Source organism: Aureobasidium subglaciale, assembly GCF_000721755.1.
Source record: "Aureobasidium subglaciale EXF-2481 unplaced genomic scaffold scaffold_9, whole genome shotgun sequence".
Lineage (NCBI taxonomy): Eukaryota > Fungi > Ascomycota > Dothideomycetes > Dothideales > Saccotheciaceae > Aureobasidium > Aureobasidium subglaciale.
The window spans coordinates 771,166-794,516 of record NW_013566986.1 but is presented as its reverse complement, the minus strand read 5'-3'; the positions used below and the strand labels follow the sequence as shown (position 1 = coordinate 794,516).

The window sequence follows — 23,351 nt, the reverse complement described above, 5'->3', positions numbered from 1 at the left end:
CTATTCAGAGCCTGTGAAATACGATTCTGACGCAGCGATAGTTTCCAAGGGATTCGATAGTCATACACTCACTCTCGCAGGTCGCAAGTTCGCAACAAGGTTTTCTAAACATCCTTGCTCGGTTCCTTTGCTAGGCGATCGTCATACTTGTCGCGAGTCAGCCCCACTATATTAAACATTAATTTATGTGGACTAATTTACGGGTAGCAGCTTCCTTGCTCATTGACAGCTATAGCTATCACGTGAGCGTACACCGCTTCTGTTGGAAGTCATTATCCAGTCTTGCTGTCGTTGTGTTGTGCTACAGTCGCTGTTCAGCATTCGTAGTAGGAAACTCCATCAGCATGAAGCCAGCGTTTCAGCGGGACGGGTCTACATGCTCAATTGCCATCCGGACGCTAGATATCAATCCCGCAGTGTTTCACGTTATCTTGCTCGGCATCTTGCCGAGGACTGGGACTGTGTGTTGAGTCAAGTTTAGCCCATTCGAGCCGACCCTGGCCAAGTCTTTCTCCTGGCCTCTGCTCTGCTGTCTGACAACACACGAAAATCGCTACTCCTTTAGTCACGCTGATGCCAATACCGACCATTCAACCTCTTTCATCTACGAAGCCTGCATGAGAGCGGAGCTACTCGAGTACAAAACGCGCAGCACTTCGCCGATGGAGCCACTAATGTTCCCGTGCTCGTGCTACCAGACCCGTCTTGCCCTCTCGATTCGGGATCCCAAAGCACCCTTTCCACACTTTCTCATACTCGACCATCACTGGGTTAATCGCGCTTAGCGAGGTAGATTATACGCGGCTGATGAGATGGAGAGTCGTTGGGTCAGCCTCCCTTCGCGGGCCTCGAATTGGTTTCATAGCCACACTGTACCCGGGTACGATGATCGCTACGACTAATATGTGTGCCTTTATTGTTGCTTGTGGACCGCTTAAGAAGGAACCTGTGAGTCGTTTGTTGCTTCCTCCAGTGTTTGCTGTTGTACAGTCGCCATGGAGTCTCCTGTGCAGAGTAGAGCCTCCGCTTCTCTCTCCTTGATCACCTTCAGCAACTTGGTCTTAGCCATCTTGGGATATGTTGTCACCCGGGTCATTTATCAAATTGTTTACTACAGATGGTTCCATCCTCTTTCTAAATTCCCAGGTCCGTTCTGGGCGAGCGTGACGAGATTGTGGATCGCGTAAGTGTACCTGACAAGCAGCGCACGAGATTGATGCTGCTTCTCGCTATGCCTAGACGTTGAGGTAACGAGACTTACACGAACCAGATACCACAATTTGAAAGAAGACGAGCCTATGGTTGCTTTTGAGCTGCACAAGAAATATGGTAAAGATCATACCTTTATCAACACGCCGACAAATGATGGCTGACGTGTTCCAGGCCCTGTCATCAGAATCACTCCCACTCTACTTCTGGTCAGCGATGCAACGAAATTGCCAGAAATTTACAATCGACAAGCAAACAAGTCGAAACACTACATTACTGGAAGCTTCGGCAACGTCGAGAGTCTTTTCAACATGCAAGACTGGAAAACTCATGCTCGTTTCAGAAAGGTCGCAGCTGGATCTTACAGGTGTGTCTATTCACCTAGCAATAACAGAAGACGTGATTCTGATCGCTGCATTCAGCTTCTCCAACATCAAGAATATGGAACCCTTGATTGACTTGCGCATTAATGACTGGATCACCAAACTCTCCACTTCTTTCGCAAAGACCGGCGAGAAGGTCGACTTTGCTCCTTGGGCTGTTTACATGGCCTATGATGTTATCTCTGAAGTAGGCTTCGGTGCTCCCTTTGGTTTCATCGAATCTGGCTCGGATGTGGCTGGCTTGATTCAAGGCTTCCACGAAGGTCTTGTTCCCTTTGGATTAATGGCTCGTCTTTATCCTTTCACCAACTGGGTCAAAAGTACTAGTTTTGGCGACAAACATCTTGTTGCTAGACCCGAACAGCAAAGCGGCATTGGTACGCTCATGCGTTTCCGTGACAAGTTGATTGATCAAAGAAGGAAAGACATTGAGGCTGGGAACACAAATGGCAGGATCGACCTACTCCAGACGTGAGTGCCGATTGCCAAAAACACTTAGACACGTTGTGACTGACAAACTAAAGATTTATCGATGCTCGCGACGAGAAGGGCGAGTCTCTTGATCCCGAATACATCAGAGCTGAGATCCTCCTCGTTCTCCTCGCAGGTGCAGACACTACCGGCACAGCGATTCAAGCTCTGATCAAGGATGTTCTGACCCATCCCGCTGTCTACAAGAAGCTCATGGCCGAACTCGACACCGCCACTCGTGCTGGCTACCTCTCTGACATGCCTCAGTACAGCGAAGTCACCGAACACTGCCCTTACTACATTGCCTGCATCAAAGAATCCATGCGTCTCACCCCCTCAGCACCAAACATGTTCCCCCGCCTCGTCAATAACGGCGGTATCGATCTCTACGGCACCTACGCTCCCGAAGGCACAGAGATCTCCTGCAACCCTTGGATCGTTCACCGCGACCCTGCCATCTACGGTTCAGACGCCAACGTCTTTCGTCCTGAGCGCTGGCTCGAATCCGAAGAAAAGACTCGTTTGTACAACAAGTATAACATGGCGTTTGGCTATGGAGCGAGAGTTTGTCTGGGAAGGGAGATTGCCAACATGGAGTTGTACAAGGCTCCGTTGCAGTTCTTCAGGAGCTTCAGTCCTGAGTTATTGGATAAGGAGAAGCCTGGGAATTACTTGATCAAGGGTGGTGTTAGTTATTTTACGGACATGTGGATGACTATTGGAGAGAGGGAGGCTGCTGTCAAGTCGGAATGAGTAGGAACATCATAGCTCAATAGATGGTGCGATTGATCCCTATTTATTACATCGATAATGCGCCCCTCAGGGCATGCAGTCACTATTCTGGGCTCGTAAATTATGTATACACGAAGAGGGAGAGAGTTTGGTATGAGTTTGAGCGAGCAGTGTCAGATTGCTAAGAAATACTAATAGTGAAAAAGCTTTACCAAAAGAATGTGTGTAGCAGTGTGAGAAACAAAAGATCGAAATCATCAACTATCAGAAAGCGCCAGGAAACATCCCATCTCTTCCATATCTCCTGTTTCAGATGTCAGGCTCGGTCAACCAGCCACGAGTCTTGGGGTACAGAGCAGATCTCATCATAGTGTGGACATCAATCTGTTGACCGAGAGCATTCTGAGCGCGAACAGGCTGGAAAGGCTCATTGGGTTGCTTGACAGTCATGTTGTAGATGATGGGGCGCGTGAAACAGTCAGGCAGACTTCCAGTAATGGTGACTTTTTCGCAGATGTCGTGCAAGTGGTTGAGACTGCGCATAAAGGCATAGATTTGGTTGTCGGGGTAATAGCTGAGAGGGTCGGCTAAGATGATACGCTTGATGCGAGGCTCGGCGAAATGAAGGGTCAATGACTTGAGCTTGGTCTTGTTGCGACGACGCTGAAGGTTCCTGGTGATGGCTTGGAACATGGTGAGGTGGCGGTAGTCGGTCAGATGTAGTTCCAGATGCTCAATCTTCTTGTAGATGTATGGCGAAAAGAAGTCGTTTGGCTGGACGAATGTGGCGTTGACCATAGGGTATAGGTGCTTGATGACAAGGGGCTTGCGGTAGACTATCTCGGAAGCTTCTTCCTCGATCTGCTTGTTGATCAAGAAGACAGTTGGAGTGTCTCTCATTGGAAAGGTCGGATCCAGGTTGCTGAGATATATTAGCGAGGTGCCCAACGGAGGTGGTTTGTATCTCTACTCACAATGCGAGATCCTTGGTAGCCTGCTTCATTGCAAAAACACTTTCATTGGGGTCAGCAGCATAGCTGTAGACCTTCTGACGGATAGAAAGTGGAAGGGCAAAGAACCCCTGAGCTGGGCCAGTCATGGACTGAAGAATCCCCTGCTTCATCTCCTGAGGGAGACCGAGGTTGAGAGAGACTTTCGGAACATTGTGCAACTCCTTGAGACCCCTGACCATGTTGTGGGTCCAACTCTTGATGCCACAGGCCCTGTCCTTGTCCATGAGACAGTCTTTCAGGTGAAGAGCTATGTACGGAGATGTGTAGGTGATGCTCAAAGACTTGAGGGAATGGCCAGGTCTGAGAAGTGCTGCAAGCTGGGCAGCAACAAAGCAAAGACCAGTGAAGGTGTCATGGGGAGGAGGGTTGAGGTGGCGGATACCAGTATCAGACAGGTTGACATAGCGGAGTTTGCGCAACAATGCAGGCGCAATCAGATCCTTGAATTTGGCCCTTGAGATGCCATGAGACAGGTGGAGAGGGGTTTGATAGAGGATGAGCAGTGCTTCCTCGGTGACCTCTCTGCTAACCAACAAGATCGAAGGACATGCCAACTTGACTTTGGGAGCAGGCTCTCTTGTGTTGGATGTTGTGCACAACAAATCTACGTATCTTCCACAGTAGTTGTCGACGGGGTCGAATGACAGGCTATATTCGTAGATCATGAAGCGAAGCTCCTTGGGCAGATCGCGGAAACGGAAGGGTACAATGTCGGGATCGGCAACTGGCTCGGCGACAGGACCGAAATTGAAAGCGAGAGCGAATGGGCTGACAATAGGAGAACAGCACTTGGTGTAGGACATGATGGAAGACAGGTCTTGACCAGCAAGATGACCGATGCTTGAACGGGAAGGCAAAAACCCGAGCCGGCGGGATGTGGTGATAAAAACAACACGAGAAAGGAAGAGAATATTGACAGAAGACTTGCAACGACGAAGAGAATTGTAGGTGGAAAGAAGAGTTGGGAAGAGAAGAACTTCAGGAAGAAGAAACTGTTACTCAAAATCCGCTACCCAGTATCAATGGCGATCTCGGGCATTCTGACCAATAGCCTATTGTGAGTCTAGGCATTGACTGTCATTGTGGCTGTTTCAAGTCAACAATCGTGTTGGTATAGAGCGCTGAACAATAGTTGATCTTGTGTATCCACCACTTGCTATTGAGCGGGGCGGAGATTTGGCCGAGAAACTTCTGAGCACCGCGAACAGAGTAGGGGCAGAGTAAGGAGGAAGTGAGAAAAAGGTGAAAAAGAAGTGAGTTTGGGGTGAGGGAAAATGTGACCGTCTGTCGTCTATTTTAGCCTTCTCGAACTTTGCATAAGGTCCTGCGTTTTGACAGCTTCGATGCTGTTGATTGCGGCCTTCAGAGAGCGGAATAGAGAAAGACATTGGTCCAATACAGCCATGTAGAGAGGCTCCACTTGTATCGTTCCATAGCTGTAGAAAGATACTCTAACAGCCTCGCATGGTTGAGATCGCTCCAATGGATGAACCCAAGGCAGTCGCTCTCCTTCAATACCATGCTCGTTCCAAAAAGAGTCTTGCCTTTCTACAGCTGTATACTAGCAGAGTACTGGCCTTGTCAGACGTTCTTCTGCAGACAGAGGACCAACTCTGATCGCTCGATTGATCGTTCTGTATGCCTCAACTTGGCTGATCTCGGTATGTTGCGTCCAGTCCTTCAGAGAAGTCCTTGCTCCAGCCAGAAATGCCTGGCAGATGTTCGGGAAGTACTTTACCTCATCGGTAATCATCAAACAATCTTGCGAAGCAACAAAGCTGTGTGCGAATACTGCAGCTTCTGCAAACCAAGCTTCAGCTGACTGAACTGGGAGCACAACGTACCAATCGTGTGTGACCTCACATACAAGCTTGGCGATAATCGCTGGTGAGGTATGGAGTTCCATACCGAGGAAGGCAATCAGACGAGCTATTGCGGCGACAAGCTCGGAAGAAAGTGCGGTGCGTTTGGCTTTCAAAGCTCTACACACCTCCACTATGTCGCCGGACGAGACATCTGTGTTAAAGGCAGAGGACAGTACAGAATCTTCAACCATGAATGATTGCAAGTCTTCGAGAGACACTTCTGTCATGACAGCCGATACAGATATCTCGGCCCAAGCTAGGTGCTCTTCCTCAACCGAATATCTCCAAGGAAATTCTTTCTTGTATTGGAACCAGTCACGATATGGTCGAGCGTAAGAGATGCTACTGCTCGGTCCAATCTTCTGAGTATCGATGATACTGAGCCTACAAGAGCTCATATCTTCAGCTCTCGAGCTTGCTATAATTGCTCTGCGTAATGCTTTGACCAAACTACTTCCAGTGCTTATTAGGGTCGATTTGAATTCGCGATCCTGACTGATGTGTTTTTGGATGTCAAGTTCCAGATCGTTATCTGAATACTGTGGGGGTAATGGAAAGTGATTATGCTCGGCAAAGCGACTTGCGACGAATTCAGTGGGTGAACTCAATCCTTGACTCCTGTCGTTGTAACCTCTGAAGAGCTTTACTGGAAGCGATGGATGGACTTCTTGCTTGGTGATGGGATTCCGTTTTTTCGGCGAAGCAACTATCGACAGGGCCTTAGCAGTGTGTCCCCAAGAGCTTCCGGATATAGTTCGAAGTAGATACAGGGTGAGATGATGCTCCTCTTGCCACCTGAAGCAATGCCGTCTATTTGTAAGAGACGACAGTTAGTGCGATACTAGTCGTTCTGTCGGTTTCTGAGCTCCCTTCTGTGGTACCGCCACCACGATCGTGTCGGGATTTGACAGTGGTAGACTCGATCTGCCTGTGTTCGTACAACCAACCGATCTTGGTTGGAATGATTTCCTGTTAGATTCTAGTTGAGATCCAGGAGGGCCTAGAGAGTCCGGCCTTCGTAAAGATGCGCGGTTATGCAAAGATGTGTGGTTGTCAACTGAATTAGTATCGAAGATCCTACAGATAGGGCTGAGAGTCAAGACATCTTTAATCATGTTGCAGAGACGATATAACTTGTTCTGGCGTGGAAAGAAGACGTCGAGCGTCCTCTACCTGGAGCTTTAACTAGATCTTGCAGAGAATGACACGTTCTCTGTAGACATTGTGCTTAAAATCGCGAGTCTTGCCCGTAAAATGTTCGGCTGCCACGTGAAGAGGGTCCTGTGTTGTTGATCGAAAACAAGCAGCATGATGAATGACCTACCCATGGGGTACCAAGATTTGGAAGATGAATGTCTGCTCTGTGAGAGTTGATATCAGGCCTGTCCTCATGTGGCTCAAACAGTGGCTCGAACGGTGGCTCCATCCTGGGTCGAGATCATGAGGCATCCCAGCAAGCCTACGATATGGACGACCCCAAGTGCTTTCCAACATCGTATTGGTTGTGATGTTAGTGTCGACAGCTGAGCAGATGTATCGAGAGAACAAACCTCGATATTTAGGCAATTTCCAACGCCAAGCTCTGCTTTAGGAGAAGCGAAGCGCGTCATATGTAGAGAAAGTTTGGTAGGAGTTGCATGAAGGCGTCGCTCTGCACCATGGTGACTGGAGCTATGTTCGCGGATATCGTAGTCAGTCTCGCAGACTCGGAATATCTTCTTGAGGCTGTCGTGGTGCACGCAGGGCGTGGTTGCGCTTACAGTTGCGTTCTTCCAGAACCCCACCTTGGAGGAGCTTTCCCCGCAACATCCAAGAAGTCGGCTGAAAAGGACCTCTTTGATTGGCAAAGACGATCTGCGCCACGTCGGTAGGAACAGCGATCTTCGGAGAAAGTATGGCGGGGCTACGAGAGCATCAGGTGTCTGTGTTTTTGTGGTCCCCGTTGGAGGGGCAGGACACGACGGATGGGAGAGTGGAGAGGTACTTCTTATAGCATAAGCCCCTCCCTATCCTCCCATCTCTCGCTATCCTGTCCTTTCTCCTTCCAGTTACTGCAACTTCTTGCATCAATATGTCTGGAACATCGACTTATAACCCCGCCGCGAAACATTTCATCAATGACCCCAACCACTTAGTACTCACGGCCTTGAGGTCGATTACTCTTGCCAACCCGTCAGTTGCTCTTGATGCAGAGAACAAGATTGTCTTCCGTCGCGGAGATGCTGGCCTTTACAAAACTTCTCAGGTGTCAGTAGTTTCTGGTGGTGGTGCTGGTCATGAACCTTCTTTCGCAGCCTTCGTAGGACCTGGTCTTCTCTCTGGAGCTGTTTCTGGAACAATCTTCGCTTCACCCTCGGCCGAGCAAATCAGAAGGTGTCTACTAGGCCGCGTTGATTCTGCAAAGGGTGTTCTGGTCATCGTCATGAACTACACTGGTGATGTGCTCAACTTTGGCATGGGGGTTGAGGTATGCCGTCCTATGATGAATGATTGCTCGAATAAGTGTTGACGCGTGTGAAACAGAAAGCAAGAGCAACTGGCGTCGATATTGAGATGCTGGTCGTTGGAGATGATGCAGGCGTTCCTAGATCGAAGGGTGGTAAGGTTGGCAGACGAGGAATTGCGGGAACTGTCCTCGTACAGAAGATTGCTGGAGCTTTGGCAGCTACCGGGTATGTCAGCGAGTATATGAGTATGATGGCAAAAGCTGACATTGTCTTCCAGAGCACCCCTCAAGGATGTGCACCACGTCGCAAAACTCGCTGCTGACAACATCGTCTCGATCGGTTCCTCTCTTTCGCACGTTCACGTCCCAGGTCGCAAGGTCACCGAAGCGGGCGAGGACGAACTTACATTTGAAGAGGTGGAGATCGGTATGGGCATCCACAATGAGGCTGGTTCGGAACGCACAAAGGCAGATCTGCCCAGCCTGGTTGAACAGATGTTGGCACACATGCTAGACCAGGATGACAAGGAGCGAGCTTTCCTCAAAGTGTCTGGCGAAGACAAGACGGTCGTATTGATCAACAATTTGGGCGGTGTCAGTGTACTCGAGATGGGCGGCATCGCTACTGAAGTTCTGGACCAGCTCAAGAAGTACCACAACATCAGACCCGTCCGAATACTCGTCGGTACTTTCATGACTAGCTTGAACGGCATTGGCTTCAGTATCTCTTTGCTCAAGCTCCAGGACACTGGCCTGGACAAGTCTCTGTTGCAATTGCTTGATGCTCCCTCGGAGGTCGCTGGTTGGGCGACACCCATCAGTACAGCGACCTGGGAGAATACGTCGACTGCGGCCGATCGAAGGAGAACGGCCAAGGCTGACGGCGAACAAGACATACCCAGCAACCTTACACGTAAGCTCACTCCTGGACTAACAAGAACACATGCTAACAGGTTTCAGTCAACGCCGATGAGTCCAAGAGGGTGCTCAAGGCTGGTCTGGAGCGCGTCATTGCCGCCGAACCGGATGTCACCCACTACGATACCATTGTGGGTGATGGCGACTGTGGAATCGGTCTCAAACGTGGCGCAGACTCTATACTTCAGCTCATGTCTTCCGATCTTGATACAAAGGACGCCGCTATCTTCCTAGGCCGTATCACTTCAGTCATAGAAACATCTATGGATGGAACCAGTGGAGCCATTTACGCCATTTTCCTCAATGCACTAGCTGCTGGTCTACGCTCACAATCGCCAGAGTCCGGCAAGACAGAGGTCACGACGCAGATCTGGGCCGAAGCAGCTAAGCAGGCTCTGGAAGGTCTCGGCAAATACACACCGGCAAGACCTGGCGACAGAACTCTTGTGGACGCATTGGAGCCGTTCATCAAGCAGCTTGTAGCCACCGGAGATCTGAAGAAGGCGGCACAGGCAGCTAAGGAAGGATCAGATGCCACCAAGGGAATGAAGGCTAGTCTTGGAAGATCAGTATACGTGGGTAACGAGGGCTTCAAGGAAGTTCCGGATCCTGGTGCTTACGGTCTCTCCGAGTTCTTGACCGGTCTTGCTGAGGCATGAGGGAACGCGATGATATAGGTTGATTGTCCAGTTGTACATAACATGTGGTTGTTTAAATCTGAGCAAACAGTTCCAAAGTGTGAGTCGTTGATCTTAGAAACGATCCGCTATCTGGTGACTCAAATCCGATGACTTCGCGTTTGGTTGCTCATGCATAGGTACAGCGAGAGGGCAGAGATACGATCGCTCGAGAGGAGAGCCAACGAACTTGGTAAGATTCTCGCAAGCCGTGACTCTCGATGTCACGTTATGAGAACCACGTAGCCTGTTGAATTGCAGAGTTCCTTCGCATTGCACAAGATTGATGTTGGATGCTTGTGTCAGAAATCAGGCGGCTCTGACGATTAGATTAAGTTATGCGTGCATTGACCTTCCATACTTAATCTTGTACGGGCGCTTGTGCAATTGCCAGTGCATCCTTCATCCCCCTGTCAGCCTCCCGGTGTACAGTCATTGCACCCTCCATCCTGCTGTGGGATCGTACGAATGTGTTCCAGTCGATGATCGATCGACTTGATCAAAGTATAACGTCTTCATTCTTGAATGAGCTGGGGTTGCCAGCGGTGACGAGTGCCGGCATGCCTCTCGATCTTGAGAGCTTGGACCGCGCAGTTTCCAACAAACGCTACGCGCGCGTGTCTGTCGCGTTCCTGTCTCGTCTTTCAATATTACCATCTTTGCATACCAACCTCTCCCTTGTCTGAGATCATAGCGACCTTGTAATTTCGACTTTTTGTTTCTTCGCGCCCGTTCCAATCTTACTCCCTTCGACTCTTCAGAAAGCAACACGACATCACTCCTTCCCCTCCTCGGAACTCTCCCCCTAGCATGCTGTAACCCGCAAGACTATCTGTTGACAGCAGTCACTCACGACGTTCCAATCTCGCCTCCCACACACCATGTCGTCTCCAGCATCCTTTGCTATGGACGTGGACGCGTCACAATCACCTGGAAATCCATTTCTCGACATTCCGACGCGTCCTATGAGAGGTAATTTGATGCTTCTTTGATGCTACGCCGACTCCTGCTGATGTCCTTCAAGTCAAGGTTCTCTACACGTTCGACAACGACAACAAGACGAATTGCCTCGCTCGCTTCCCCGACATCCTTCACGTCCCCACGGTGCCGATCGATGAAAATACGCAGATCGGAGTCATCGAGCTTCGCACATGCATCCGCGCCATCGTTTCGGCCAGTCCGGAACTCGTCTCTCGCCTCACCCAAGGCGACTTCACCATCTATGCCTATGACTACTCCGAGTATGAGACGCCGCTGGTGGGCCAAGGAATGCTGTCGTCCGTGCTTGCCGCCGTCTCGCCCACCCCGACCGCCCCTGCATACCAGTCAAAGACGATGATCACCGGGCGCGTCTGCAAAAACATCATGGGCCTTTTCTCCAACGGAGTCAAGGAGACGTTGGAAGTCAAACTGAGGCTGGTCCCAGTGCCCAAGCCCGTGCAAGGTGACTTCCTCAGGAGCATGGAAATCTATCGCAACATCAACCCCGCCATGTCTGCTGGCTTCGATCCCAACGCCTGGTCCGCCTCCTTCTCACAATCTGGCCTCTCCCTCGGGGCGCCCTTTGAGGAAGGTCTCACGCCCACGCAAATGAGGCAGGACCCTTCCGATCACGACATGATGTCGTACCAACGCCCAAGACAGGGCTCTAACGCTAGCTTCAATGGTCAACCGTCCTTCTCCGGCCCGACGCAATCATACAGTGGGCCTCCGAGCCGAGTCAACAGCCCATCCATGAACCAATCGGCTCCTCAAACATATCCGAACGAGAACATAGCTAGACCCTCATCAAGAATGTCCGTACAGAGCGATATGCACCATGAACGCAGAGAGTCCATGGCTGGACAGGAGCAGTATCAAGAGGAGGGCCCTGCAAGGAAGAGAGTAAAGGTGACACAGGCGGACTGGCGTGGAAAATCTACGTTTGGTGGGCCATCAGATTCGCTGCGAGTGACGGCCAGCACTGCAGCATCTATTCGTGTGCACAAGCCCGTCGCCATGCGTCCCGGCATCATGGGCAACTCTTTGGAACCGCCCCCGAGAGTCCCGACCCCAGTCCCTCAGATCAATCTGCCTGGATCCCGTCCCCAGCCAGGAAGCATTCTCCGCCGCGAGTCATCTCTTGCCAGAGCCATGACCTACAACTCCCCTTACGACCCCACTCCCAACTGTCTCCCCCCTCCCTCTGAGTCAGCAATGAGTTCCCCAGATGATGCTATCGACAACCCCATGGGCATCACTCCGACCGATTTTCCATCTTCGCCGCCTCTTCTGCCCGAGCCTTCTAGTCCAGGGCTACCATCTTTCTCAAGACCTGCTGATTCGGGCTACATGAGTTCGACATTCGATTGTCATGACGACGATGAAGACCGATCTGTATGTGAAGAAGACATGCAGATTGCCGCACAATACAGACCCAGGACACAGCCGCCATCCGCAGGCATCTCATTTATCGAGCAAACACCTGGACCTCCCGAGTTACTACCTACAAGAATGCAAATGTCACATACTGGAAAGATGGATGAGGCTGCTGCTGCTCAGGCTGAGCTTTCACGCAAGAAGGCTCGCAATGCTGTGCTCGCTCAGAATTCACGTAGAAACTCAGTTGCATTACCACCCAAGCCACAGTCGAACAAGCCTAGTATGGCCAGATCGGCATCGATGATCGTGAGATCTGATGCAGCTTCACCTGCTCCTACTGATATGCAGGCTCCTCGCAGTGGCTCCGGAGCACAGAGAAAGAAGAACATCCAAGACAAACTCCAGAAGTCGATCGAGAATGGTGAAATGCCACCCTTCTGTGGTCATTGTGGTGCTATCGAAACCCCAACCTGGCGTCATCTCTTTGTCAAAGTGGTTGAAGGATGTCCAGAGGACATGGATCCTGCAGAGACCGAGACCGTTACTCTTGGTGTGGAAGTCTTGACTCGTGACGCAGAGACACAGAAATCTACCAAATACCGCATCATCAAGTCAATGCGCAAGACCAAAGATTCACAAGATGCAACACTCGGCTTTGATACCATGCAAGTGTGCAACCGTAAGTGGAGTGATTCTATAAGCCATGATCCAAGACTGACAAAATTAGCTTGCGGCCTTTGGTTCAATAAGTTCAGAGTGATGAGACCTGCCGATAAATGGGTCAAGAAGCAAGCAGCCAAGGGCAAGAAGCAGCAACGCAAGGCTATGCCACCTGCTGGACCTTCAGAGCCGCAGTCGGACTACTTCGTAGATCAACCTTCAGCACTGTACACTGATGCTGCTCAGCCTGAGGACAACAGTAACAGCCGATCGAGTGAAGAGCGAACCAACGAAGAGACGATTCCACCGCTCGATCGTCCTAGAGCAAGCAGCGTGCAACCTCAGCTCAAGCGCAGCGAGTCTGACAAACAGTGGACCGGTCCAGAGCTAGACGCTGCGTTACATCGCGCCATTCAAAGTAGCCCTGCTCGCTTCATTGGCTCGCAAGAGAGTCCCATTGAAGTCGAAGCCGAGTTGACTCCTAGACCGACACGCCGTCTGCTATTCCCATCACCACGTGAGAGAAATGGTCAGATGAAGACCCTCGACGACCTAGCCCTACCAGGCGCGAAACCTCAATCCAGCACAATCATCGAGATGGCGTTTGTTGAGGAGCCCAACAAAGAGAACTGCCCACCTCAGAACGAGGAGGACGACCTTGCCCATCTTTTTGAGTGTTCGCCTAATATTTTCAAAACTCCTCGCAAGACTCCTGAGAAGAACGGTATGCTCCATCAGGACACTCTCCTCAAGACACCGACCCCCTCACGCTCTTCTCTTCGCACCGTGGCGCGTAACACCCGTACCCCGAGTGGCAATCAAGGTTCGACCTTCCTGCCCACCTTTAGCTCGGCTGAGGCCAAGAACCTCTTCCCGACCACTCCGTCAAGATGGGCAAACCTGTCGTCGCCATCTAGAAGTCAGATGACGCCCTTCACGCGTCAGCTGACGCAACTCTTGAGCGATGCACATCACGAGGTACCTTTCCTCAGCCCTGGTCGTCAGTTCGAGTTTTCGGATGCCATGCCTACCTTCCTGACGCCAGGAAGATCGCTCGACTTTAACTTTGATGATTTTGACATTACGAACGTTGATGTCGGCACCGCTGTGACTAGCAATCCTGACGCCATCAATGACATTGCGAATGCTGCGATTACCAACGCGACCACGGCATTGCACGCAACAACCTCTGCGGATGCCTCTGCAGAGCAAACAGCTACCACTACCACCACATGATGAGATTATGACATTATTTACTGTACGAGCATTGGGATGGGAAAGGAGGATATGGATATACGATGGGGTTGGTGTGGTGTGGACCAATACATCGGACACGGATTGTAACAATAGGAGGGAATGCATTGCTAGGTGTACGAATATATCATGATGGAGGGTTACCATATGTTTGCTGTAGCAGAAGACGTAAAGTGCACTCCTGCACCCATTTTTGACACTAATCCTTGACACTAATCCTTAGTTCAATAAATTAAACCCGTCCATCACGTATTATCTCTTAAATCTTCGTGCTCAAATCTCATTTGATATCTTGTCAATGGGCTTCGTAGTCAGGGTTCCCCCCTAAGCAAGGGTATTGACAAGTAAATCGTGTATAGCACGACGACGGAAGTATAAAACTACATCGATATACTGTGGATCCATGAATATAGATACTCTGTCCTTACTGTAATAGGCACGTAATGATGTTAGGTCTCTTGGTGGATATATCAACTATATTTACCTTCAGTAGTCGCTAGATCTAAACGCGTTGTCGGAAGACTATACACAAGACCCGAGTTACCGATGCTGGGCAAAGATATGTTAAAGTCGACGAGTACAAACTTATGTAGTCTTAAATACATTCTAGTATGTATTTAAACACTCTGGCTCTCTGTTTCCTTGGTGGTACACAGATGTCACGATGACCTTGATGCTTGCCGTGCTCTGTTACTGTGCTACGGAAAAACAGTATATAATGTATGAGGGCGGATCCGCACATATCAAAAGGGGTTGTGGTCTAGTGGTATGACATCTTCTTAGCATTGCTCCTCTGAGCATTACTGAGTGGAGAAGGTTCTGGGTTCGATTCCCAGCTACTCCAACTTTTGCTCGTGTGTGTACATCCAATACGCTATCTCCGTGTCAGTGTTCTTTTGCTGTCTAGGTGTCAGCGGGGTTGCGATCGGGGTCGGGGCTGTGGTATGCAAATTTTGTCAAAGTTTCGTCGGGCTGAGGAGCCTCACACGGGCAATGATTTGTGGAGTGAATATCCAAGATATTGTCACACATACTAGCAAGAGTTACGCAAGCTCGATTTAAAGGAAGAAACAAAATTTGCATAGGACATAATATGCACTCATAGCAGTATGGTTTGCAAATGGGCCAATTTAAACCTCACCATCCCTTTCCCTTACCACCTCTGCCACAATCCGCTAAAATATCCTCCGCCGCCTTCTCCGCCAATGCATAAATAAGACTCGTAGGATTACCATTAACCTCCACTGGAATAACACTTGCATCCACAATTCTCAGTCCTTGTACACCATACACTCTAAACTTTGTATCCACTACTCCGCCCCAATCCCTTCTTCTCATGCCCGCAGATCCTACAGCATGCCAGACTGGAGCGAGAGCGGCTTGGAAAAAGGATGTCCATTGGGAGAGGGTGGCGTTTAGTGGTACGTTTGCGAGGCCGGGGGATAGCTCGACGTTGGCGGAGGGGCCGAGGGCGAGTTGGACGGGAGGTGAGGAGAGGACTTTTCGGAGGGTGGAGATTAGGCGTTGGGTTACTAGGATGTCCCAGGGGAGTTGCATGAAGTTTGGGTTGATTCTTGGGTTTGACGGGTCGGAGGAGGACTGGTGGTAGCAGTGTGTTAGCACTCAGAGTCATTGATTATGACAATCAATCGAGAAGATTGGCTTACATGGACGTTTCCTGTAGAGAGGGGTAGTGTGACCCAGCAATTACCACCATAGTTTCCAAACGAGCAGGAGCCGGTTCCCACGTTATCTTTGAGTATTAGACGTGCTCGAAGTCTCAATATCTGCTCTTGTGCTTGTACAGAGATGGCGCCGTTGCTTGCTTCTGAAAGTGTTCGAGCATATGACGGTATATCTCTGTAGAGTTGTGCAGCCGTAGCCTCAAGATCATCGCCGAATAGATCAGCGGCAGTCAGAGCAACTGTAACAGGGTTCGAGTTGTAACCTGCTGTTACGGAATCTATGGTGATGTTTGTATTGTAGATGATGCCTACTAGCCATTGATCTTGGACGTGAGCTCCTACGCCTGGAAGAATCACCTTTGGAGTGATTGATAAGTTACGTAGAACACTGGGAACGGCTCAGAATTAGCATCGCGATCCGAGTCACAGGTTATCTGCTTTGCACATACGAAGGATTGCCAATTCCCGACTGTTCGAGGAGACCAGGTGTTCTGTATGTGCCAGCCGAAAGAATGATTTCTTGCTTGGAGTAGAGAGTCTGTTTTTTGCCCGAGGGCAGGCTCACGTTCACAGCTTTTGCCCTGAACGGTCTTTTAGGACCGTGATGAGCTTTACTGTTATCCAGATCGATATTGAGGGCGGTAGTGTTGGTGAAAGCATGCAAATTTGGCCGATCCATGACAGGCAAGTAATACGATCTGGCCGAGTCTTGTCTGATTTGGAGAACAGTGTCCTTCTCGATCGGGAACAAGCCAATTCCTGTTGTGTTGCCAGAGTTTGGGTCCACATTCCATCCAACCCCTAGAGCTTGGAAGGATGTGTTCAATGCTTGCCCAAATCCAGCAGCGGGATCTAAATCATTGCCCCAACCAACCTTGACTGGACCAGCGAAACCATGGAAGGCGGCCTCGTAGGACGCTTCGGAGAGTGAACGAGGTTCAGTGGGGAGTTGCAAGTGCTCACTCTTCTTGAAGTAAGGCAGGAGACTGTCCCATGAGTATCCATGGTTCCCCAGGACCGGCCAAGAATCTAGTTCTTCAGCAGTCGGGCGAAGGTACACCATACCTAAAAACAGTTAGAAGATAGCCTAGAATCAGATGGCACTGTCTTACCATTAATGGTGCTTGTACCGCCAATGTCTCTGCCCGCATGGTATGTCAATACAGCGTTGTTTACATGAATCTGTGGGATCGTTGTATAGTTCCAGTCGAGCTCAGTACCCCATGCGGGCCCGGAAGGACTGATAGAGAGAACTCGAGAGTCATTGAAGACGGTAGGCCCAGCTTCGATCAGAGCAACTGATATGGATGGATCTGCCGAAAGACGATTGGCAAGCACACATCCAGCTGTACCACCACCAACGATGATGTAGTCATACTGAACAGAGCCAATCAATGGACTGGCAAAATTTCCAATGCAAAAAGCTGGTAGGTACAGCAACCACGAACGGGTCATGATGGAAACAAGATAGAGTGATCAGAGTGGTGCCGTTTGAACGATCGACTTACACAGCAGACGTCAAAATATATACACAAGCTCTCTTGGCGACGGAAGCGCAGGGGTGAAATCCTATGCGGCAGAGTTATAGGATCAACCGGTGTGGTCGCCAGAGTCCAACGATGCCCAATCGTGTTAGATTGTGCACTCAGCGGGACCGATTTCTCTGCAGGTCTGAACTTTACAAGCTGTGGACAAATCAGCAGACATTGTCAGAACGATCAAGTGCTGAGTCTTAGCGAAGGGACTGCATTCCATCTGCATCCGAGGCTGCAGCTAGAGAGACATGCAGCGGTTCGTAAACTCGTGTAACGGACTTTGCTGATACATATTGGTTGTCAATAGTCAAGGTAGATAGGTTGCGACATTTGTGCTATGCCCATCATCGGTTAATCTGTTTTGCATGGTGTCGGATGTTGCGGCCTGCCAGGTAGATCGTTCGGTTGGGAGTGCATGGCGTGGGAGGGGTTATCGCAAGAATCTCGCAACCAATCTAGATGATGATCAAGTGTGCATACCACCTTATACCTACAACGTATCTGAGCCTCTGTGCCAGTGGAGCACTTAGCATCAATAACATCAAGGGAGGTCAGATGTAACCGACGTGCTGGGCCCAGCCAGACTATGTTACAGCTCGCGTACGTCAGGCATAGAGACATAGTCGAGGCATCACAGTAGCAGATTCATTTGGTCAAGCCTTCAACGAACAAAAGATTGATGTCTAAGAGTCGAATAAAGAACTGACTCGAGAGATGTGCAAATCGGAAACTCACGAGACGCGCCAAGCTGGAACGACGGCGTACATCTCTTGCCAACGCGTGGCACAGCAGTCTGTCTGGACCGGCCACCTATAATCTAAAGTGCCAAAAAGCTGTTGAGTAGTATATGACAATTTCGTGACCTGTTGCATGCTGAAACCATTTGTCTTCGCTTCATACCAAAGTTTGCCTGCCTCCGGTACGCGAAGGAATCGCGTCCACAAGCGCCCATCAGGCAACCTACGAGGCTGCACGACTGATCGTTGACATCGCGACGGCCAATTCCTGAGCAACTCCCCATCTCTTACGATTGTCGACCCGAACATCATCTCTCAATCGTATCTACACGATTTCCTTTAATCAGTTCGGCGGAATGGCAGATCAAGATGGCAGCACAAGTATCGCGGCACGCATCGCCGCTTTAAAGTTGGACCAAGTAGGTCGACAACCTACGGGGAAGACAGGCCCTCCTACCTTGCCGAAGAAGAGACCGGATCTTCCATCGAGACCGCAGACAACTAATGTGCCTCCTGTGGGAGTTCATGTCTCCGCTGCTGATGCGGGCCATGATATAGGCAATCAGCCGGCGACAAGGGAAGTGCCCGGACGTACGCCTCCGACGATGCCAACCCGACCAGCTAGGAGTGCTGCTCCCAAGTTGCCACCAAGGCAACCCTCAGGTCCAACACCGCAATTGCCGCCCAGGAGACCTTCCGAAACACCATCTAACATGTCTGCAAGACCGGATGCAACTAGAAAGCAATCGAGCGAATCCGTGGTCTCAACTAGGTCATCCATTTCGACAGCTTCTACAAGGACTGGTATGAGCTCGGCTACAAGCAACTCCGGAACTATGTTCGCGATCCGGGCACCTTCGTTCGATGCATCGACACTGCCTCCACTGCCTCATAAGCGGACCCCTAGTCTGCCGGAACGCAGTCCTATTCTGCATCAGAGCAAATCATCTCCTAATGTGCTTCCTGCAGTCCAGGAACCTGCAAGACCGGCGTTGCCCTCTAGACCTCCACTACCCACTAGAACCCCTTCTTCCTCTCCAAGTATCACAGATCAGGGAGTCGTCAAGCCCGCAGCTCCTAAAAGATCTGCTTTGAGCATGGGCTTCAATACCACCCCTAAGACTCCGGCCATTCCAGAAAAATCCGAATCGGTTGCACCGCCGCCTGTTCCTACTTCTTCGCGGCCTGATCTCTCCAAGTTGTTAGCATCTAAGCCCAGCAGTAACGGCTCTGGGAATACGAATGGTACAGCTATATCGGCAGCATCAGTCCTGCCTGGTCAAGGCTCCTGCTTGAAGTGTCGAGACTTTTCCATGGTTGATGCACACGCTGCGCGTTTTCCACGACAATCAATACCATCACAAGATTTGGCCTGGCTCGCTAATTCGCTCACATCCCCTTTCCAATCACTGACCGACAAAGCTCGTGCAATCTTTGTCTGGTTGCATCATAACATAGATTACGACGTCGTAGCGCTGTACACGAACAACCTGAAGTCATCAACGCCCGGCTCGACATTGGCTACTGGGCTCGCCGTTTGCGAAGGTTATGCTGGTCTTTTCACTGCACTCGCCTCTAAAGCTGGTCTGGAGAGTATGGTCGTTGGTGGTCACGGAAAAGGCCTAGGCTTCGAGGCTGTGACTCCTGGCACTCCTCTGCCTCGTGAAAATGCAACAGGCCACGCCTGGAACGTGGTCAAAATCGACAATGGCCAATGGAAATTGATTGATCCTTGCTGGGGTGCCGGTCACTCCGAGGGATGGGGTCAGCCTTATAAACGAGAGTTCCATGCCATACACTTTGTTGGAAGTAATGAAGAGTTTGGGCGCAGTCACTTCCCGAGCGACAAGAATCGATTCTACAGGAGTGATGGTCGGCATACAATCACTTGGGCAGAATACCTGTTGGGCGATACCAATGGTCACGCTCCACCTCAGACTTTCGGAAACATGACAACGGATGAGGGCATTGACGAGCACTCCGTGTCGCCCAGAGTCAAGCAGATCTCGATCCACGACCCACAGCCCTATATCCGCTTCCAATTCAACAAAGTCTGTCCCCATTGGGACAATGCGAGGAACGGTAAGGGCAAACATTACTTGTACTTGATATTCTTGCCGGAGAGCAACGGTAGACCGGCACGTGAAGTTCCGCTGCAAACCAATAGATACTTCTGGTACGCTGACGTGTTAGTAAGCGAGCTTGGTAATCCAGGTCAAGAGATCAAGCTAGGCACAGTGACCACATGGAAGGGCCGTGATGGTAGGGGAATGGTTCCGAGCGACTACAACAAGGAGGGTGGATTCTCGGGTTCATATGCTTTTGCTGCCAAATGGGAGCTTGTGTAATTAGCATTGTTTTCCATAGATACCCCCACGAATCATTTAAGCTTCTCTCTGTCTCTTTCCATCCTGGCACGGGTATACATGGCGACTTCGGCAACGATGCAAGGAAACCAGAATTTGTCTTTATTGATCATAGCTGTATATCGGCTTTTCATTGGGCGTGAGGCATCGTTTTCTGCTCGTCGACTCGCTGCTGCGGAGAAATCGTCGCTGATCGATCGTTCGCTTTCATGCTTGGAGCTTCGTCGCAGTGGTGCTCGTGCTTTCTTATTTCGTGGTATCGGGCAGTTCAAAGTGGGACGGCTATTGTGCCTGGGGCGAGATCAAGACAACGGAGTCTCCTGTACGTAGATGTGTGAGCTGAGCTGCTCCTCTGAGAGTGAGACTTGTGAATGTGTACCTCTTACGAACAGCATCTCTGATTGCTTTTGGAGAGTCTGGCGAAAGATGTTAGCAAATAGTCGTGACATCTCCAAGCTATTAGGACCTACCCTCACGCTCTCGGTCTCGTCATCATCGTCAATAACGTAGATGGTCTCTTCGACTTCTCCAAGAACAAGGTTGCAATGGCTGTCGTATGCCTATAAGATGTATTAGCACACTTGTATGCGCCGAGTTTGAGGATGCGGGAAAGCATACGTGAAGTCTGCCCTTCAATTCGCGGTCACCGCGCAGCTTGACAAAGACAATCTCGTTGAGGGAGAGGCGCACAAGATCCAGTGGCTCGTTCACCGGGTTGGCGGTGTTGTCTTCAACATCAGCCATCTGCGCATCAAGTTTGGTGTGTTTTGGTGATTGATTGTTCCCGCGCCGACGACACTGCTGATGATATCGCGAAGCTGTTCGAGAGAGTCCGCGCTCTTGGCACTTGGCAAGATGGGACTTCCGCCGTCGATGCCCTTGCGTTGCATTCACCGGGGAAGGTTCGAGCCGCTTCACTAGCTCCACATGGCGCGAAACGGGCAATCAATCAGGGCATCGCTCGCTAGACTGGCCTTTTCCATCAAGTCGAATCATCTCTCCTTCGGTTCTTCATCTCACCACAACAGAGTGTATCATCACACTCGGTCCTACTCTGGGAACGGTGTGCTGTCTAGAGGATGGGAAACTCACCGTTCTGGACTACTTCTTGAATCTCCAAGCCACAAACATGTCACTCGGGAATCGTTGTCTCAAAACAGTCCGGCCAGATCAGGCGGAGTGACTTTCAAGCTTGACGACCCAGATTTTGTTGGTGACCGCAAAAGTGTTGACGACTTCCATGGCAAGATCCAGATTTTGTTGTTACGCAAGGACTATCATGGATTAATCGAAGTATTTCGTTCTGCCGAGAACGAGAATCTGGATTTCGTCCGAAACATCTCGGAAAACACCTTCAGCGAGATACTGGCTCATCTGCGGCCAGAAAACACTCTGACATGGGCGACGGAGTCGTACTCTCAGCTCAGTCCTGCGATGGTCACACAGTTACACCTGCCTTCTGTCGACCATCTCATCCGGGAGCATCTTCTTGACACAGTCAAGTTACTTGACGAGCACAGCAAATCCAGCAAGACTCTTAGTGTAGTCGACTATGGCCTCATCCTAGGATTTACCAGATGGACTGGTCTAAGATGTATCGCAGAGTCGTTCTGGGCTTCGATGCACGCTGATAATGTTGTCCCGGATCTCAAATGTTACAACAATTATCTGGGTGCCATTGTTTCGAACCTGCGTCATGATCCAGATGCTAGACACAGTCGTCGGTTGAACGCTTATAGAACCAAGGCGCGATCTCGGGAAACCCCTAGTGCAAGACATGCAGCCTATCGCTTTGGCAATCGGGGTATAAAGCAGGAGGCGATGGACTTCCACCGCGAGATGGTGAAGAATGGAATCGTGCCGGACGAAGAAACGTTTCGCCTTCTGATACTCGGTGTGTCCCGAGAAGGAGATCTTGATACTGTCAAGAAGATCCTAAGGCAAGTATGGAGTATTGATGTCGATGCCGTTGTCGGCGATCTCGATGCAGGTGATGCAGCGCGAGAGCTTCGCATCTCACCAACGTCACCTTTGTATCCGACCCCATCCCTAGTGTATGCTATCGCGCACGCTTTCGGCATCAACAATGATATTCCAACAGCTCTTCGTCTGGTGGACCACGTTTCACGGACCTACAATATCAAAGTACCCGATTATGTCTGGCATGAGCTTTTTAACTGGACGTTTGTGCTTTCTAGACCTCGTCAGGCATCTAGAAACGAACAAACCTACTTGGCCAAGGCTAGTGTAAAGAATATTTGGGACGTGATGCGAAACCAGCCCTACAAGGTGCAACCGACCATCGACATGTACAACAAACTCATCAAGAGTCTCTTCAAGCAACAAAGGACCAAAGACATGTGGTATTATATGTGCGAGGCATTGCCACTGTACGAGGCAATGCGCACAAAGACTCGAGAGTTGTACGAGACACTGCGAAATGCTCTTGGACCTTCAGGTACTGATGGAGACGAGACTCGCCCGATCGGAAGACTCCACCAAGAATACGCTCAAAGCAGACTTGCACAGAAGTCTGCTCGCCTATGGCTCAAACGCTGGGTGCGTCTTTTGTTAGCAACTATGCACACATGGCGCAAAGTCGATAGAGATCTCTTCTGGAGCACCATCCAGATACCCAAGGTCATCCTTGAGTGGCAAGAGTTCATGCCCAGTAACGCGTGGTATGACATTTCTGCAGGCAGAGTGGACATTACACTTCGCACATGGCAGGAGAAAGTGTCGTATCAGACGGAGATCATGGATGTCATGGACTTGAATGACAGAGTTCTGGACAAGGGTGGCCTGTTAAAAACACATGACGGCAATCGCTACATACTAACTCGTCGGCAACAAAGAGCTGCAGCTCGACTTGTGTATATCAGTGAACAGAGCAAGGTTAAGGAAGGTCGAACATATCAGATTGAGCTCCAGCCTGATCATGAGTAGTAAGCAGGAAGGATGGACGATAGCATGATTATGAATGACACGAACAACATGTGGCTGGGACGGAGGGAAACGACACGAATAAGTAGACATGAG

The 23,351-nt window shown here is 50.3% G+C and overlaps 10 protein-coding genes across 10 annotated transcripts; 6 read left to right on the top strand and 4 right to left on the bottom strand.

Moving 5' to 3' along the window:
• The first annotated feature begins 87 nt into the window (after positions 1 to 87).
• AUEXF2481DRAFT_694552 (uncharacterized protein) lies at positions 88 to 1,012 on the top strand. The gene is made up of 2 exons (XM_013488925.1): positions 88 to 386; positions 492 to 1,012. The coding sequence occupies exons 1-2, from the start codon at positions 186 to 188 to the stop codon at positions 783 to 785; spliced, it is 495 nt and encodes a 164-aa protein (XP_013344379.1). The 5' UTR covers positions 88 to 185; the 3' UTR covers positions 786 to 1,012.
• Positions 591 to 3,291, top strand: AUEXF2481DRAFT_694334 (uncharacterized protein). The gene is made up of 5 exons (XM_013488924.1): positions 591 to 1,183; positions 1,271 to 1,329; positions 1,384 to 1,576; positions 1,632 to 2,063; positions 2,117 to 3,291. Exons 1-5 carry the CDS (start codon positions 996 to 998, stop codon positions 2,814 to 2,816), a joined length of 1,572 nt encoding a protein of 523 aa, XP_013344378.1. The 5' UTR covers positions 591 to 995; the 3' UTR covers positions 2,817 to 3,291.
• On the bottom strand, positions 3,292 to 4,755 carry AUEXF2481DRAFT_694162 (uncharacterized protein). The gene has a single exon (XM_013488923.1). It carries the CDS (start codon positions 4,609 to 4,611, stop codon positions 3,766 to 3,768), a length of 846 nt encoding a protein of 281 aa, XP_013344377.1. The 5' UTR covers positions 4,612 to 4,755; the 3' UTR covers positions 3,292 to 3,765.
• A 528-nt stretch (positions 4,756 to 5,283) lies between these two features.
• AUEXF2481DRAFT_694179 (uncharacterized protein) lies at positions 5,284 to 6,571 on the bottom strand. The gene has a single exon (XM_013488922.1). It carries the CDS (start codon positions 6,069 to 6,071, stop codon positions 5,370 to 5,372), a length of 702 nt encoding a protein of 233 aa, XP_013344376.1. The 5' UTR covers positions 6,072 to 6,571; the 3' UTR covers positions 5,284 to 5,369.
• Positions 6,572 to 7,565: 994 nt separating this feature from the next.
• On the top strand, positions 7,566 to 9,777 carry AUEXF2481DRAFT_39721 (uncharacterized protein). The gene is made up of 4 exons (XM_013488785.1): positions 7,566 to 8,140; positions 8,197 to 8,345; positions 8,398 to 9,032; positions 9,080 to 9,777. Exons 1-4 carry the CDS (start codon positions 7,745 to 7,747, stop codon positions 9,694 to 9,696), a joined length of 1,797 nt encoding a protein of 598 aa, XP_013344239.1. The 5' UTR covers positions 7,566 to 7,744; the 3' UTR covers positions 9,697 to 9,777.
• Positions 9,778 to 10,381: 604 nt separating this feature from the next.
• On the top strand, positions 10,382 to 14,233 carry AUEXF2481DRAFT_88654 (uncharacterized protein). The gene is made up of 3 exons (XM_013488851.1): positions 10,382 to 10,686; positions 10,739 to 12,754; positions 12,803 to 14,233. Exons 1-3 carry the CDS (start codon positions 10,596 to 10,598, stop codon positions 13,969 to 13,971), a joined length of 3,276 nt encoding a protein of 1,091 aa, XP_013344305.1. The 5' UTR covers positions 10,382 to 10,595; the 3' UTR covers positions 13,972 to 14,233.
• Positions 14,234 to 15,077: 844 nt separating this feature from the next.
• On the bottom strand, positions 15,078 to 17,506 carry AUEXF2481DRAFT_39719 (GMC oxidoreductase). The gene is made up of 4 exons (XM_013488784.1): positions 16,787 to 17,506; positions 16,124 to 16,739; positions 15,657 to 16,062; positions 15,078 to 15,588 (listed from the first exon to the last, which is right to left on the bottom strand). Exons 1-4 carry the CDS (start codon positions 17,127 to 17,129, stop codon positions 15,127 to 15,129), a joined length of 1,827 nt encoding a protein of 608 aa, XP_013344238.1. The 5' UTR covers positions 17,130 to 17,506; the 3' UTR covers positions 15,078 to 15,126.
• A 796-nt stretch (positions 17,507 to 18,302) lies between these two features.
• Positions 18,303 to 20,294, top strand: AUEXF2481DRAFT_29284 (uncharacterized protein; the record flags this gene model as incomplete). The annotated part of the gene is made up of 1 exon (XM_013488729.1): positions 18,303 to 20,294. The coding sequence occupies one exon, from the start codon at positions 18,303 to 18,305 to the stop codon at positions 20,292 to 20,294; it is 1,992 nt and encodes a 663-aa protein (XP_013344183.1).
• Positions 20,295 to 20,594: 300 nt separating this feature from the next.
• AUEXF2481DRAFT_4815 (uncharacterized protein) lies at positions 20,595 to 21,056 on the bottom strand (the record flags this gene model as incomplete). Its single annotated transcript, XM_013488652.1, has 4 exons — positions 20,595 to 20,632; positions 20,692 to 20,728; positions 20,783 to 20,872; positions 20,931 to 21,056. 4 exons carry the CDS (start codon positions 21,054 to 21,056, stop codon positions 20,595 to 20,597), a joined length of 291 nt encoding a protein of 96 aa, XP_013344106.1.
• A 690-nt stretch (positions 21,057 to 21,746) lies between these two features.
• On the top strand, positions 21,747 to 23,258 carry AUEXF2481DRAFT_29282 (uncharacterized protein; the record flags this gene model as incomplete). Its single annotated transcript, XM_013488728.1, has 1 exon — positions 21,747 to 23,258. The coding sequence occupies one exon, from the start codon at positions 21,747 to 21,749 to the stop codon at positions 23,256 to 23,258; it is 1,512 nt and encodes a 503-aa protein (XP_013344182.1).
• Between the last annotated feature and the right edge of the window lie 93 nt (positions 23,259 to 23,351).

Excerpts from the sequence above, each read along its gene's own strand:
- AUEXF2481DRAFT_694162 (XM_013488923.1), bottom strand. The coding sequence starts at position 4,611 with ATGTCCTACACCAAGTGCTGTTCTCCTATTGTCAGCCCATTCGCTCTC.
- AUEXF2481DRAFT_88654 (XM_013488851.1), top strand. The coding sequence starts at position 10,596 with ATGTCGTCTCCAGCATCCTTTGCTATGGACGTGGACGCGTCACAATCA. Across the intron at positions 10,687-10,738 it reads TCCGACGCGTCCTATGAGAG|TCAAGGTTCTCTACACGTTC; the intron begins GTAATTTGATGC and ends ATGTCCTTCAAG. Across the intron at positions 12,755-12,802 it reads TACCATGCAAGTGTGCAACC|CTTGCGGCCTTTGGTTCAAT; the intron begins GTAAGTGGAGTG and ends TGACAAAATTAG.
- AUEXF2481DRAFT_694179 (XM_013488922.1), bottom strand. The coding sequence starts at position 6,071 with ATGAGCTCTTGTAGGCTCAGTATCATCGATACTCAGAAGATTGGACCG.
- AUEXF2481DRAFT_39719 (XM_013488784.1), bottom strand. The coding sequence starts at position 17,129 with ATGACCCGTTCGTGGTTGCTGTACCTACCAGCTTTTTGCATTGGAAAT. Across the intron at positions 16,740-16,786 it reads CGGTACAAGCACCATTAATG|GTATGGTGTACCTTCGCCCG; the intron begins GTAAGACAGTGC and ends AACTGTTTTTAG. Across the intron at positions 15,589-15,656 it reads TCTCTACAGGAAACGTCCAT|TCCTCCTCCGACCCGTCAAA; the intron begins GTAAGCCAATCT and ends TGCTACCACCAG.
- AUEXF2481DRAFT_694552 (XM_013488925.1), top strand. The coding sequence starts at position 186 with ATGTGGACTAATTTACGGGTAGCAGCTTCCTTGCTCATTGACAGCTAT. Across the intron at positions 387-491 it reads ACGGGTCTACATGCTCAATT|CCGACCCTGGCCAAGTCTTT; the intron begins GCCATCCGGACG and ends AGCCCATTCGAG.
- AUEXF2481DRAFT_694334 (XM_013488924.1), top strand. The coding sequence starts at position 996 with ATGGAGTCTCCTGTGCAGAGTAGAGCCTCCGCTTCTCTCTCCTTGATC. Across the intron at positions 1,184-1,270 it reads GTGACGAGATTGTGGATCGC|ATACCACAATTTGAAAGAAG; the intron begins GTAAGTGTACCT and ends TACACGAACCAG. Across the intron at positions 1,577-1,631 it reads GTCGCAGCTGGATCTTACAG|CTTCTCCAACATCAAGAATA; the intron begins GTGTGTCTATTC and ends CGCTGCATTCAG.
- AUEXF2481DRAFT_39721 (XM_013488785.1), top strand. The coding sequence starts at position 7,745 with ATGTCTGGAACATCGACTTATAACCCCGCCGCGAAACATTTCATCAAT. Across the intron at positions 8,141-8,196 it reads ACTTTGGCATGGGGGTTGAG|AAAGCAAGAGCAACTGGCGT; the intron begins GTATGCCGTCCT and ends CGTGTGAAACAG. Across the intron at positions 8,346-8,397 it reads GGAGCTTTGGCAGCTACCGG|AGCACCCCTCAAGGATGTGC; the intron begins GTATGTCAGCGA and ends ATTGTCTTCCAG.